The 16218-nt window shown below is 41.3% G+C and overlaps 1 protein-coding gene across 5 annotated transcripts in view; it reads left to right on the forward strand.

Moving 5' to 3' along the window:
* Positions 1-16218, forward strand: part of COL19A1 (collagen type XIX alpha 1 chain) — a 183852-nt gene that overhangs the window by 143450 nt on the left and 24184 nt on the right. For 4 of the 5 annotated variants that reach the window (XM_081856874.1, XM_081856876.1, XM_081856875.1 and 1 more), the window contains exons 19-31: positions 1344-1388; positions 1730-1765; positions 2860-2913; positions 4822-4875; positions 5594-5683; positions 6576-6620; positions 6712-6789; positions 9802-9837; positions 9928-9981; positions 10078-10131; positions 10957-10998; positions 11502-11555; positions 13176-13229. In XM_081856874.1, the coding sequence (XP_081713000.1) occupies positions 1344-1388; positions 1730-1765; positions 2860-2913; positions 4822-4875; positions 5594-5683; positions 6576-6620; positions 6712-6789; positions 9802-9837; positions 9928-9981; positions 10078-10131; positions 10957-10998; positions 11502-11555; positions 13176-13229 (696 nt within the window). The remainder of the gene's footprint in view (positions 1-1343; positions 1389-1729; positions 1766-2859; positions 2914-4821; positions 4876-5593; positions 5684-6575; positions 6621-6711; positions 6790-9801; positions 9838-9927; positions 9982-10077; positions 10132-10956; positions 10999-11501; positions 11556-13175; positions 13230-16218) is intronic. The other variant, XM_081856878.1, reaches the window with a different exon arrangement.

A 16218-nucleotide genomic window follows, 5' to 3' on the forward strand; every position in this document is an offset into this window, starting at 1 on the left:
GCTGTTTTATCATTTGAAGCTCACATCTTTACCATTAGAGAGCCCATTGTTACTTTGAATAGATTCACATTTAACAGTTTCTTTTGTGTATGCAAAGTCATTTGCATGATTTATATGGAGTTCTTGAACTGGAACATTTCCATTAGAATAAATTTCCAATATTTAAAATTTATATACATTCTGAAAACGTTGTTTTGTTCCATTTCCCTGTTTTGTCATTCTGATGTATTTTCCCTCCCAATTGTGCTTTTAATGAGCAAATAAAATGCACATACTGTTCTGAAAAGTACACTTATATGCAATGCTGCGTGTTGAGGTTACAATGAAGAGCTTGGAAATGCTTGGTATCATTAAGAGACAGTGATTTTGCTTAAGGATTCCTAGTCTGTTAATTTTAAAATGAACCGAAGAACCAAAGCTCAGAGGCGATACATCCAAATGCTCATGTGAGGAATGATCCAACTATCAAGGCTAGACTTAAAGCTATTTTCATAAAAGTGGGGAATGAGGAAACAAGAGCCACTCATTCGGTCTCCACTATTTCTACTCTAATGCCTGAAGCAGGACTCCTGGACTGCCACAAGAAAGATCTATCCAGTCTCCCTACAGCTCAAATAGGGGACTTGGAGCAGGTTGCCCAGGGTTGGTTTTAATTTAAACTGGGCACATATCTGAAGAAGCTTTTTCCAAAGATACACAACTGGTGTCATCATACTTGTTAAGATAAACTGAAAGCATTTTCTTAACTGCACAGACTATGAACCAAGTTCCAAAAGCGAGGGCATGTTCTCATTGGCTGACCCAAGAATTTCCTTGGCCTGGATGTTGGTCAAAGTCTGAGGCTGTAGTGTTTACTTTCTGGAAGAGCGGCAAAGCTCTCCTCTACAGACCGATGGAAACTCTGCAATTTCTGAATCACAGAATCATAGAGTTGGAAGGGACCATGAGGGTCATCTCATCCACCCCCCTGCAATGCAGGAATTTTTGCCCAGTGTGAGGCTCGAACACACAACCCTGACATTAAGAGTCTCATGTTCTACTGAATGAGCTATTAGGCTAAGTTCAAGACATATATACTTTCTGAAAGAGCTGGGATACTTTCCTCTTTAGACCGACAGAAAGTGTGTGGTTTCTGTTTCACTTTTACTGCATATGTTTCTAATTTATTTAATATTTTTATATTATTTCCCCTCCTCCCCATGAACCTGAAGGTGTCTGCATGTCTGGGTGTGTATTACTAAGGGCTTCACTCACCTACCTGCTCACCCCTTTGGTAACTGCCCTTCCCCCACATCTGACCTAATCCCCCTCCCTTAACAATATTGTTTTCTTTTTATTACAAGAGTTACCAAGAAAAAATGGGCTTGAAAGGAGCGAAAGGTGAAAAGGTATGTAATTCGCCACTCAGGGATTTAGGGGTGTCATGGTTTGTTTGTCTGCATGTGTTGGCTGGGAAGTAAGCATGGCTTGCACTCACTAACAGTCCAGGCATAACTAAATGTTGCCATACTGTCCAAGTATACTCTATAATCCTCATGTGTAGTTGATGCATTAGGTTACAATATTTTGTTCTGTACTCTATTACTTTTCCTGGTGCCAGCTCAATGCTTGTACGTGCCTTGACGATTAGCTCTTATGTTCCTGTGCCGATTGTTGTGGGTTACACATTCGGGCGTTTCATGTAATATAGTCCATGTAAATATTAAGAAGGCTTATACTCTTGTCATAGGGAGAGCCTTCGGAGAAAGGAGAAAAGGGCGATCCAGTAAGTACAGCTAAAACCCGTCACTGTGGTTTCTTTCTAGTATTTATTCTTGGTTTGCTTCATACAGTCGGTGTATTTGCAGAAGTCTGCATAATAAAGTATGAACGTAAAAATATCACAGATCTCATGTCGCTGCTGCTCTGTTGTCTACATGTCAAGGTGAATCATTTTCAGGAGCCTTCCCCATCTGGTACCTTCAAGGTTTTGTCAAACTACAACTCCCATAGGTCCCAACCAGCATGGTTAGTGGTCAGGGATAACAGGAATTGTCTGAAACATCTGGAGGGCACCAGTTTGGGGAAGGCTGATTTACACGTAGCAAGGGTCAGTGACCTTTGCCTCTCTAGATGCTGCTGAACTATGTCTCCTATTGGTTTGAGCTGTCATGGGCTGCATGGCACCAGCTGGGATGGGCAGAGATGCCAGGTTCTATCAGAGGAAGAGGAGCCCCCCCCCCCGCCCCGGATTCGAGGTGTGGGGAGTTCAGGCAGTGGCAGGGAAGAAGGTTCTGCACCTTTGCTGCTGGACTTCCCAGCAAGGGAAGAGGATTTGGTTGAGTCAGTCTCTACACATCGCCAGAGAATGAGATTTCCAGGGTAGCTCAGTTGGAGATGGGGGGGGGGGTGTTTGGAGGGTAGGACTCAGGTCCTGTCACCAAGGACTTGGTGTTGTCTGCGATAGCAGGAACATTTTTCATTCATATATACAGTGGTGCCTCGCAAGACGAAATTAATCCGTTCCGTGAGGCTCTTCGTATAGCGGTTTTTTCGTTTTGCAAAGCAAGCCCATTGACAGTTTAGCGGATTAGCGCTATTAGCGGTTTAGCAGCTTTTAGCGATCAGCTGTTAAGCGGCTTATCAGCGGATCAGCTGATAAGCGGCTTAGGGAAAGGGGGGGGAGGGTGGAAACCCGCAAGAACTCGCAAGACATTTTCGTCTTGCGAAGCAAGCCCATAGGGAAATTCGTTTTGCGAAGTGCCTCCAAAACGGAAAACCCTTTCGTCTAGCGGGTTTTCCGTCTTGCGAGGCGTTCGTCTTGCGGGGCACCACTGTAGTTAGAAGTTTAACATACCATTCTCAAAAACATTTTTGTAGGGTGCATCAGGGGAACCTGGCCCTTCTGGACCCATTGGAAGTCCAGGACCACAGGTACGTAGGTTATATTTAGTATACAAAATACCACGTTGAAGCTCTGTGTTGCCCTTCTTCTGATTTCTAATCCTTTATTTAATACCATTAATTTTTTAAAAAAACAGTCTTCTGAGCTATGTACTTGCACAAAATGCCAAAAATATGTGCAGTATTATGGGTTTTTCTCACAAGTTCTGCTGACACCTTAAAATAGTTGAATGCTGTCCAGATCCTGTGTTATTTCTTTGTCCTGTACAGTGCCAAATAAACAGTTAACTTGAATGTTAAATAATCACAGCAACTGTGTTCCGATCCAATGACCCCTCTCAGTTGTCCTTTACCAACCAAATTTTGATATGCTGCTACTGCTCCCGGAAACTGATAAAGAAATCATATTATTTTACTTTATTTATGTCTGAATGTATATGGCAACCTTCAGTTTGTAAAAATGCATAAAGCAGCTAACGAATAAAAGACCACAAATAAATCCCAAATACGTTTTTTTAAAAAACCCCTGTAAAAACAGCTCTTCATTGGAAACAGTAAAGTCAATTCAAACTAAAATGTACAGGTGTTTTTCTCATGTTTGAAGAGCAGAACAGAGTAAATGATAAAGAACAGCAGCTTCAACATTTCTATTCATATGTAAATGTCAATCATTTGAAAGTGCTATAAAAGTCTGAAAGTTTCACTTCTGAAAGTGCTATAAAAGTCTGAAAGTTTCACTTCCCAAAGAAAAGTAAAAAATAAATAAATGCTCATTTTCAATTTTTTTTTTAAATGGAATGAATTCATTTTTTTCCTGTGAATTCACATGTAATATTTGGCATGATTGCAAAAAAAAAAAAAAAATATCGTCTTTCTCATTTGCTATGAAATATACCTCAGGCACATAAAAGAGAGAGAGATGCACTTCCTCCTTGAATAAAATTAATTCATACAGCCAAAAGGCTTTGCAATTCTATGCTTTTATTCATAAAAATTCATTCTAGAGCAGTCTCTTCTATAGCGAATTTTAAAGCTAATGGTGTAGAGCTCTATTTAAAATGCCCCATTTGTTTAGATGGATTCTAGTTTATTTCATTTCCCCCCTCCCCTAACACTTAAGGAAACTGAAAGAGAGCAAGAACAAATAATGAAACTCACAGCTGGAATGTCGAAGGCAATGTAGTTTAGGCAAAACTGGGCAGGGGTTTTTTATTATTTTTGTAGCATTTTAATAATGTCACACTTTTTTTGATTACATCCTTTGAGTGTATGAAACCGACTGGGATTTTTCGTGCTTTGGGAGAAGACAGGCAGATAGAAGAAACTGAGCCCAAGTAAATAATATCACAGGATTTTTAAGGAACCCCAAAGTATCAGTAGTGGTCATGGGGCCGAGCAGCATAGGACAACACTGCTTACTTGGCTTCCCAATGTGGATGCTGATACTGGTAACCAAGAGGGAGAAGGTGACAGGGAAACTGGTACAATGTGGGTGCAACAGTGGGAACATCTGATTGGCTATGCCACTGAACCATGCCGACTCCCCACTGCCTCACCCCTCTCGGTTACTGGCAGTGACCTCCACATTGGGGAGCCAGGTAAGTAATGCCAACCCACTGACTGCTACTGGAGAGCATATTACCAGTTTAGGTACACCTAAACCATGAGGAACTAGACCCACCCACTCCAAAAAGGAAGAAATTTTCACTCTTTGAGTTACAGGATTTTAAATGGGTGTGCTCTTTGCTGGTTTTGAACACCTTCAAATAAGGCTGTGCTATATGGACAGCAAATGAATTTTTAGCAAACATTTTAACATGGCTGCTATATAGGAGGAAAACTTTGGCGAATCCCACCATCTACTTAAAAGTAACCCTCTTTTAACTGGCCAAGTGACATAAAAACTTACCACCTTGGTCTTTCTTTTTAATTAACTAGGGCTTAACGGGAGAACATGGAGTACCTGGAAGACCAGGGATTAAAGGAGAAAAGGTATGTTTTGGTGATACAGAATAATAATCATTCTCAAATTAGGTGAAAGATTCCTAGGACTAACCTTTTGAGTGTAGCTGTCCAGGCTTTGTTATGAGCAACATCATCCAGTATAAATTATTGCTGCCTTCTTGTTACTGAACAGAATAGGGATTCACAGTTGAGGCCAATTTTCCTGTTACTGCAGACTCATATCTGTATATCTATTGAACAGATGCAAACAAAGCAGAAACATATCCCATTGTTTACTTCTGAGATCATTTACCAGTCTGCCCCAGAGCAGTGTATGTCATTAAAATAGGAAACAATACAACAGAAAAATAATAAATATAATGAAATAATTCAATATCTGCAGCACACAGGAGAAATTAAAAAAGCAGTACAGTATTCGTCAATTCTCTAAAAAAAATGACTTTAACAAACTGATAATTATCCATCCCTCCTCCAAAAGCCTGCCAAAAGAGGTCAGTATCATGAAGATGCAAGATCCACCTACTTAGGTGCTGCATTAGATGAGAAAGCTAAGGCTACTGTCAATATAGCTAGGAGGGAGCCATTTTTGAAGCAGTTAATTGTATTAGTAACATGAGTCCTGACAGCAGTTCAAGAAACGAAGATGTTACTAGTCATAATTCAAACCTCTAAGACAAAACATATTAATGAGACATTTCTAATTACTTTCTGTGACTTTACCATTGTTTTCATGTATATTACATAGGGGGACTCTGGTGGAATCATAGGCCCCCCAGGGCCGCCAGGTTCTAAAGGTGACACAGGACCTCCAGGATCAAGCCTTCTAGGAAAACCAGTAGGTATCATAGAGTTATGTGGCAGAAGGGACCGTGAGATCCTCAAAACCAACTCCTGTCCCAAGGCAGGGCCTTTCACATATGGGCACTTCAGATATAAACTCATATGTTAATTCAGAGTGAGCACGCCACAAGCAGAGTGGCAAAACTGTGACTGTGGAGCAGAAAGATCCCAAATGTTAGTAAAGTCACTTAAACAATGCAGACGGAGTCCAGAGAGAAGATGAATCCTGTTATAAGGATTTTGTTTAGGAAACTAAACAAAAATGGTGTATAATCAGAGGAGAAATAAACAGAAAGGGCCTGTACCTAGCAAGGAGGCATTCAACCAAACATATGGAGGAAAACTCCCTCAGAACTACAGAGCACATGCTACCTCAGCATCTGCTAACATCCTGCCGCTCTGCCTGGTTGCTAAGCAATACGACCTCCACCCATTCCCTCTCTTGGTTAGTTGACTTTAATGCTGCCAGAGGTACCCATTTAGTTGCACACAGAAATTGTCTTTTTTTTTTTTTTACTGGTTAGAATCACCTCCAAAACAGAAAACAGCCATTTTACAGCAAAGTATACAACATACCCTCCTGCCAACCTAGCAGTTCGAAAGCACGTCAAAGTGCAAGTAGATAAATAGGTACCGCTCCGGCGGGATGGTAAACGCCGTTTCCGTGCGCTGCTCTGGTTCGCCAGAAGCGGCTTATTCATGCTGGCCACATGACCAGCCAAGTCGGCCAATAAAGCGAGATGAGCACCGCAACCCCAGAGTCGGCCATGACTAGACCTAATGGTCAGGGGTCCCTTTACCTTTACCTTTATATAACATATCATGGTTCCTTCACACACATGCTTTTGTTCATAGTAGATTTTCTTTTCTTTTATTTAAAAAATCAGGGACCAGCAGGCATTCCTGGAGCAGTTGGTCCACGGGGGCCTAAGGTAGGGGAAACTGTTAGAATTCGTGTTTTTGCATTTCCCGAGTACTGAGTTCTTTTAAAGGTTCATAAACAATGGTTTGCTCCTTCACCAGGGTGAAAGAGGGCTGCCTGGAGTACAAGGGCCTCCTGGAGAGATGGGTCCAGCAGGAAATGGAACCCAAGGTCCTCCTGTAAGTACATCCCCTCCGCCAGCTTTTTGTGATGTTCATGCAAGGCTAATAATTTCCTATGTAAGTCACAATTACTGAGATGATACAACCTTGGTAGTGATCCTCCATTTAATATGCACCATTTCCTTTCCACTGTACAGAAACTATGCATTTTCCGAAGGGATGAAGTTGTTGCAGGGTTTGTATCCAACAAAATCATCTCATTTGTGCAGAGGGTTTCATTTGTACAACATAAATTCCCTTCGCTGTCCTCTCCTCTGTCCCTCCCCCCAACATCCTCTGGAGGGTTGGAATTTTGGGGGGAAGAGGCGAGTGGGGTGGGGGTGGGAGTTCCATTTTGGAACTTGAAACCCTCACACAAATGGGACAATGCCATTTAATACATCCCCTCATAGTATTTCCAGGGTCACACTGCAGGGTATGTAGTGTTTTGTTTAGTTTTATACCTTCTGGGATATCTTAAACAAGCAGCTACATAAATGCCTTCCTAATCTTGGTTTTGGAAATGGGAATGGAATTGGAAAGGAATGGAAAGAAAGGAGTTACACATTGCTACATCACAGGGCTGGTAGCATGGTCCCAGGCTTTCTTCAGAGTGTAACTGTACCTAGAAGCACAGTGGCCTACTTTATGTTAGAGATTAAGGTACATTTGGAACATATTGTTATTTGTCAGCCGCTTGTTTGTTTGTTTGTTTACTCATTTATTTATAGTTGTATAGCACCTTTTTCTCCAAGGAGTGCAATATGGTATACATAGTTCTCCTCTCTTGTTTTATCCTCACAACAACCCTGTGAGGTAGGGTTAGGGTTAGACAGAGAGTCAATGACCAGCCCAAGGTTATCCAGTGAGCTTCATGGCTGAGTAGGCATTTGAACCCTGTTTTATTGTTTTAAGGTGTTTAATGTTTTCAAAAAATTATTCATTGCTGGTTTTGGATTTCAAATTGTATTGTAATCTACCATGGGACAACTTTTGTGTGTGAAGCCAGTGGGTGTATGAAGGTCTTGAATACACACACACACACACACACACACACACACAGTGGTACCTCGGGTTACATATGCTTCAGGTTACATACGCTTCAGGTTACAGACTGCTAACCCAGAAATAGTACCTCGGGTTAAGAACTTTGCTTCAGGATGAGAACAGAAATCGTGCTCCGGCGGCGGCAGGAGCCATTAGCTAAAGTGATGCTTCAGGTTAAGAACAGTTTCAGGTTAAGAATGGACCTCCAGAACAAATTAACTACTTAACCCGAGGTACCACTGTATATATATAAAAATATGAACCTAGAAGTTTACCCCTCCTCCATTAGCTCACTGTAGTCTATATAACTGACTGAATGATGAAACAACTGGATCTCATTCCACCTGCTGAAGCACTGTGTGATCTTTTTATCTGGCTTTCAGTGGCTAGGGTTAACATACCATTTGGAGGTTTGGTTTTAGCATATAAAGCCTTCCAATATTTTTATGCTTTTGGTATTTTATAGGTTGTTGGGATTTTTGTTTTGTTTTTTAATCTGGTTACATGCCTTAAGGTTTCATGGGAGAACAATTTAAAAACACAAATCAAAACAAATGATCAATTTTTGCAATACATATCCTACCATGAGAGGAATACAACTGTGGCATGCAGAGTCTTGTGACCAATACATGATAGCTGGGGAATGTTAATCTTCCTACGCACTTCACAGGGGACAATTTTTCCTGAGGATCATTGATATATCATTTCAGTCTCCCACACACACCGGCCTTCGTGTTTCAACATTGCCCCTGGCCTTTAATGTCGTAAACAGGGAAGATGGTCAAAATGTTAACTCCAGAGTATTTGATTTTACAAAAGGCCAGCAAGTATTGTGTTTCCCATGCTGTATCATCTTGCTAGTCAAATGTCACCATATTTGTCAATAAAGAAGGATACATGTTATAATAACCATGGTCCTGAACTGTGCTCTTAATTACAGGGATGCATTGCATACTTTGTTTGATGAAGCCAGCTTAATAAAATTTTATTCTGTTTAAATTAGGAGCAGAGGGCATAACTCTTGGAATAAACTGAAATAAATTACTGTAAATTCACATTCAGGCTTTGAAGTGAGCATAAGCATTTTATTTAAAATATAAGTAGGCTTTAAAAAAAATTGTTCAGATACTTCCAACATATGCATTTCTTTAAAAGATTGTGCTGATTTCAGTTTTGTAAAATAAAATACAGTTGTCTTGTGGATCTCATAGCAACAATAAACTTTGTAGCAATATAACTGTGTAGGTATTTGTGGATTAATTTTACTGAATGGCCATCCAGTATATCCAGCCAAATATATGGGTCACTCTCATACTTGGCAAATTGCTTAAGTTTGGGGGGAGATGTGTTGGATATTATCTAAACCAGGCATAGGCAAACTCAGCCCTCCAGATGTTTTGGGACAGCTCCCATGATCCTTAGCTAACAGGACCAGTGGTCAGGGATAATGGGAATTATAGTCTCAAAACATCTGGAGGGCCGAGTTTGCCTATGCCTGATCTAAAGGATTGTTAAATCGCACCCCAGGTGACCCTCCTCTCACTGGATCAGCAAGCAGAGGTGTTCATAATGACTGTATATTTCCATTTGAAATTTCTACCTCATGAGAATGAAAAGAGGGCTATCCTAGAGGGCTGAAATGGGCAGAACAACAGCAGGCTTCATACAGGCACAGTCTCCTATTGCTTGGAGAAAGCCCTAGGGATGTTGGGACGCGGGGACTTTCAGTCTTGGGAACTGATCTTATAGGGTAGGATTTACTGGGGATGGGCTGCTGTGCTCATTAGTCCTGACACTCAGCCAAGCCTGTGAAGATCGTGTTTTTGCTAAAAAAGAGTTACCTCCAACTTTGATCTGTGATTTACTACCAACTCTCTCTATGACAATGCCTGAGAACTGTAATCAAATGTACTCATGTATCACACTGCGATTCTGTACCTGTGACATGTATTTCTCTTTCATTCTCTCTCTCTCTCTCTCTAGGGTCTTAAGGGGCCTCCTGGGGCACCGGGCTTCCAGGTAAAATACAAAATGGGAAATTTAGGTGAATGCTATTTATGCATTTATCATCCAGCTATTTCTTGATGACCCAACTTGTTTCGTCCTCAGGGCTCAAGAGGACCTCCTGGATTACCAGGTACTCCAGGAACACCAGGGATCGATGTAAGTACTAACTTTGCAAATGCTGCAATGGCAATTTGTATCTCTTGTCAAAGCCAAGAATGTAAAATACAGTACTTTTAATATATCTGTCCATAGGGTATTCCAGGACGTGATGGAAAGCCAGGACTCCCAGGGCCTCCAGGTGACCCAGTATGTATATAAACCAAGGCTCTAATACAAATGCACTTAAGGGTGAATATTACAAATTTACCTAAAGAGCTGCAAGCATATGAAAGTTTAGGCTTATGTGTTGAATTAATTATAAATAGATTCACAGTTTCAATCACTTAGGATTTTGTTTGATTAGATGTGGGGAACCTTTGGCCCTCCAGATTTTGCTGAATTACAACTCCAGTCAGCCCCAGCAAGCATGGCCAGGGGTAATGGAACATGTAGTTCAAAAAGTGTATAGTGCAGCAGTGTGGGAGTTGCAGTTCAGCAGTGTCTGGAAGACGAAAGGTTGCCCACATCTGAGTCTGATGAACACTTGTACTGTTGTTGCCTCTTAAAAACAGTTACTGTACTTGCATTCGAAAGGTCTAAATTAACTTAAAAGGAACACAAGTTCAGATGGCCCTTATAATGACCTTCCTAGCTGTCTCTTTTGCAGGACTCTTGATTGTACTACATATGGAACTACAATGCTTCTGATGGTGGAGGGAAAGTCAACAATGAGTTTTACGCTTTCCTGATGCAATTCAATTCTAGGCTAGATCTACTATTGGCTGTATTTTGAGCTTTGAATATTGCACTTGGGAATTTTGAATTTACAGTTGCAATTTATTTAATTTATCTGCACCCTAGACTTTCTTTTTCTTTTTGTAGTATTTCCTGCCAGTATTTCCGATGTCATTCTATTTCTTTGGAGAGCTGCATCACCCTCCTTTATTATTAAATATGGACAATGCATAAAGTCATGTAAGAAGCTTTGCAAGGGTGCTCTGTTCCCTCCCTGATCTGTTTGTTTGTTTTCAGGTTGCTCTTCCTCTTCTTGGAGATATGGGTGCTTTATTGAAGGTAATTGCATTTTCTGATTCCCTGCTCTCTGCCAATAGTTGGCAAAACCACAGAGGCAATCAGTTTCGCTAATCTACTCTTACCTATAGAGTCTAATTTTTATGTTTCTGCTCTGCTCTTTTGGTTTACCACCTGATGTAAAAAATCAGAAACCCTTAGCATACCTGGAATTAGCACATTATCATGGACCACCGGTATTCATTCTTAAACTGAAGGAGATCACAGTGCTGACAAGGCAAACTGTTTTCCATGTTGAAATCCAGCATATATATTTTTATTGCATTTATATCTCACCTTTTCCTCAAGGTGGTATATACATGATAATCCCTCTCCTCATTTAATCCCCACAACAACCATGTGAGGTAGGTTAGGCTGAGAAGGTAAAAGGAGAATGGCAGTCTTACCTGGCAGAGATGGCCATGGAGTTAAAAGTTACAGCTGCCGTTGTGACAAGACATTACTACTTTTCTAAAAATATTGCCCACCATTTTCGTCTTCATTAGGGTGATCCTGGTCCAAGAGGTCCCCCAGGAATCCCAGGTAGAGAAGGGCCTAAGGTGAGTTCCTGAAGCAAGAACTCTGTGTAGCTTTCTGGTTAATGAAGATGTTGAGCATGGTTGCTTATTCATATTATTTTTTACGTTTTATTTCCATGTGCTCTATTTTGCAATATTGCAATTGCAGGTTGCTGTTGTTGTTTTAAAAAATAAATAATAATGAGCAGTAGTTTGGCTGTACTTGTTTGCCAAACAGTAATTAAAGTGCCCTCTGCGCACACAAAGGAGCTGCCTGGCTAAGGGGAAATGTTAAGACAATTCACTAACACCGTGTCCCATTGAACTGGAAGTATCTAAGGGACTCAAGCCAAAAGGAGGAAGCTTCCATCAATTATACAGTTGCAGCTGACTTGTATTGAACAGGACTTACTTATGTTTGTAGAATAAGTCTTGTAGAAGGATATTGGCCATTGGAATGGGCTTTGCCAGATGATATAGCATAGCACTTTGTTAAGTAGCATGTGGAAACACTAGTTGAATTCTGCTTTCGGGTGATTACAGAAAAGCAATGCCTCAGCAGCACTAAAGAACTCTAATATTGCAGTAGCATACATAAAAAAGGTAAAGGACCCCTGACAGTTAAGTCCAGTCGTGAATGACTCTGGGGTTGCGGCCCTCATTTCGCTTTTCTGGCCAAGGGAGCCGATGTTTGTCTGCAGACAGTTTTTCCGGGTCATGTGGCCAGCATGACTAAGCCGCTTCTGGCAAAACCAGAGCAGCGCACAGAAATGCCGTTTACCTTCCCGCTGGAGCGGTACCTATTTACTTGCACTTGTTTTTTAACTGCTAGGTTGGCAGGAGCTGGGACCGAGCAACGGGAGCTCACCCTGTTGCGGGGATTCAAACCGCCGACCTTCTGATTGCCAAGCCCTAGGCTCAGTGGTTTAGACCACAGTGCCACCCATGTCCCAGTAGCATACATACTCGTGCTAATTATAGTCTCATTAGCATATATCCAGGCTCCAGAGTTTGACTCCATACCTATGTGAAGTTCTGTCTGAATAGATATTCCATAATTGTTGTTTTATTGGGTATTATTAGCGATGCATGCAATTTTTTCCCAGGGGGTACTCAAGGGTACGCAATACCGGCACTTTTTGTTGTTGTTGTTTGAAAGTGCAGCACTTGCCATGAAGTTGTTACAGTGAGTACCAGCACCTCTCTTTTTTTGGTTAAAAAGTGCGACAGTACTGTAAAAACTTCATGGCACCAGCAGCACCTTTTTCTAGAAAAGAAGCAATGGATGCAGGAATAACAGTGTATGAAACTATCATATCTATATAAATAATTTTACAAGCTCATCTGCTTCATTCATCCATGTAAATATTTTGACTTCTTGTTACTCTGTTTTTCGGTACTAACAGCACAGTCTTATGGAAGTGTACTCAAAAGTTAGTCTTACTGAGTTCAATGAGACTTACTTCTAGGTCAGACTGTATATCAGCCTTACATCTAAAGCTAAATTTCTCAGTGAACTCAAGTCAGGCTGATACCAGGACCAGGGCATGCAATATCATCTCAGCCTTGTTCCGTTTTTTCCAAATGCCTTGAGGGGGGGTTGTTGGATAAGGTTGTTTTTATAACCAGACCCTGCAATGACATCCAGCTCTTTGTTTCTAGGGAAACAAAGGTGAACGTGGATTTCCTGGGCTGCCTGGAGAAAAAGGTGATGAGGTAAAAACTCCTTCTGTTGCAGTCGTAATTGTGTTTCCATTACTCAGATGTGAAGAGCCCTGCTAAGGTGTCCAATACCCATGGGCACCAATCCATTGAAGGGGCTTCTGAGAATGCACCTGGTTAGCACCTCCCCCTGGATGGCAACACTTGCCCCAGCAATGACCACCACCAATGCACAGTTGACGTCAGTATGGATCCCTCTGTGAAGCTATGAATCACGGTTATACAGGGTTTGCACTGTTAGCCTACTGTGTACAATGTCTATGGTGAGCACTGCAGAAATTGCCAGGGCAAGAGGGTGGGGACCACAAGAGGCCCCTATGTGTTCTGTGGTGCCCACTACCTGCTACTGTTTTGCGAAAGGTAGGCAGGGGTGTGATTTCATTTAATTTGGTTGGAGTCAGAGGATAGGGCTTGTAGATTTCATTAAATATCCTCATCTTTTGCCTCTGTCATTTGAGCGTAGGTGGTGTTGCTAAAATATGAGTTTCTGTGCTGCTCATTGAATACATGAACACCAACTGCTGGATGCATTTGGATTTGAGAAACAAATTTCCTTATACTGCCGCATGTATAAATATGACCTTGGTAGAATTAATATAGATTTAAAGGCAGATTTGACAATGGCTCTGTGTTTTAAGGACAAATAGGCCAGCTACAGAAAGGGGCACAGCTTTGTTATGATGTGTTTGTTGGATCCTTTCTGCTCAGCAAATGCAGCAGGTAATTCCAGAGACCTGACTTCAAGCAACTCTTTAACAATACCTTACTGCTGAGAACCACGAGGCAACTGAGCAAGTAATAATCAAAAAGGCCAGTTTAAAATTGGCATTTAGTCTTTTAAGAGACTCCAGAGCAAGTTTATTCTGGGCAAAACTTTTTATTGGTTCAGTGGGGTGCCATATGGATTCGTTCAGGTACTAAGCAAGAGTCCTACTGCTGTGCAGCTCATCAGCTCCTTAGGCGATCCGGCGCTTTTCAGTGGCTCTTACATTTTAGCAGTAGCTCTAGGTTAGTGCACTGTAAGTGGGTAAATTAATGCTACTTTCAGGAGATTACACTGCCAACAGTGATTTCATTAGTGGGTCTGAAAGGTACAAAGTTTCAGGAGCAACAAAGTGGGGCTGTACTTCAAGCCAATGTTGTAATGTATTGGGTTTCACAGAACTTTGGACAAACTTCACTGTCAGTTTCTTTTTAACAGGTGAGAGATATCCTAAAATGTAGCATCTATTGTAGTCTGTCTCTGAACCTATTTTTGCCTTATTTCTCTTTCTTTCTCTTAGCCTTTGGTTCTTGTTTTGGGGCTTATTCTCATCCAGGATAATAAAATATGTCCTTTTTACATTAGAGCAATTGGTATGGCTTGCACTAGTTTTTATGCTTCATTGTTGCTGAAACAGAATGTTAGCCGGTGTGCCAAAATCTGGTGGCGCACACATAGCTTCTGCTTTTCTTTTTACTGTCATGCACAAACGCAGCATGTGGGAACCATGTACAAGCTCCAAACAAATGCTGCTCAGCCAGTGGTCAGGAGTGATGGGATTTGTAGCCTAGGAACTTTTGGAGGTCCACAGGTTCTCCATCCTTGTCGTAGACATGCCAGGTATGAGTACATATACTGTATAGGCAAAGGTTGCTTTACAACAAAGTAGTTTTGTTAGTGAAAGGATTTCCATTTGCACAACAGAACTTCCCCTCCCTCTCTTCTTTCCCCGCACCCTTCCCAAATCTGCTGCCTAGGTGGTGTGTGAGGAGAGGGAAAAGAGGGGAGGTTCCATTGCACAAACGTAAGTCCATAGAAAGGAATCTTAGAATCGAAGAGTTGGAAGGTACCAAGAGGGTCATCTGATCCTACCCCCTGCAATGCAGGAATCTTGCCCACAGCCATCCCTGGGTGGGTTCGAACCACCAATCATCTGGTTAACAACCAGACTTCATTGGATACAGCACCTAAAAAGCGTCCTGCAGAAATAATCCATCCTGCATACAGAGCATAATTGCATTACACGCTTAAATTGATTTCACTCTTTATTTGCAAGAATCTCTATACCACAACTTGGGGGGGGGGGAACTATCGTGGTGAAGAGGATAAAAGGAACAATAAAATTGCACTGTGTTGATATGTGGTTAATATATACCACATGAAACGTCCAGCCTTCCCCCAAAGAATCTTGTGAATTGTTGTTTGAGTACAGTCATACCTTGGATCCTGAACGCCTTGGTACTCGGACGTTTTGGCTCCCAAATGCCACAAACCCAGAAGTGAGTGTTCTGGTTTGTGAATGTCTTTGGAACCCAAATGTCTGACAGGACTTCTGCAGTTTCCGATTGGCTGCAGGAGCTTCCTGCAGCCAATCAGAAGCCACACTTTGGTTTTCGAATGCTTAGGAAGTCGAACGGACTTCCAAAACAGATTCCATTCAATTTACAAGGTACAACTGTATTCTCTGTTGCAGATCCTCAACCGCACCTCATAGAACTAAAATTCCAAAGGTTTTCTCGGAAGAGGGAAACACTGTCAAACTAGTCTGTCTGTCTTGACACTTCCTATTGTTTGTGAGGCAAAGTGTAAAAGTTGTATGGAACAGTTTACTTATCACCCTCTGTGATGAGACCAAATGTGTAGCTGTTTAAATCCATGCTAATAAATGTGCCATACTAGTAGATAGTCAAGTAAATCACTTTGAGAGCCTCTTGTGCGGCTATAAAATAGGATATAAGTATTCTTAAATAAATAAATTTCCAAAACATAAAACAGATCCCTGTTCACTGAGTCAAAGAGAAATAGATACTAGGTGATTACATGTTGTGCCCCAGATCGATACGATACGATACGATACGATACGATACGATATCTTTATTGTCATTGTCCCTTGCGGAACAATGAAATTGAAAAACTACATAAACCTACATCCATACTTTATTACTTTCTTCTTTATTAAAAAAGCACTAATGTCAAAAGAAATCAATACTCTAGTTACAT

Source organism: Podarcis erhardii (genome assembly GCF_964252035.2).
Source record: "Podarcis erhardii genome assembly, chromosome: 3".
NCBI classification, from domain to species: domain Eukaryota; kingdom Metazoa; phylum Chordata; class Lepidosauria; order Squamata; family Lacertidae; genus Podarcis; species Podarcis erhardii.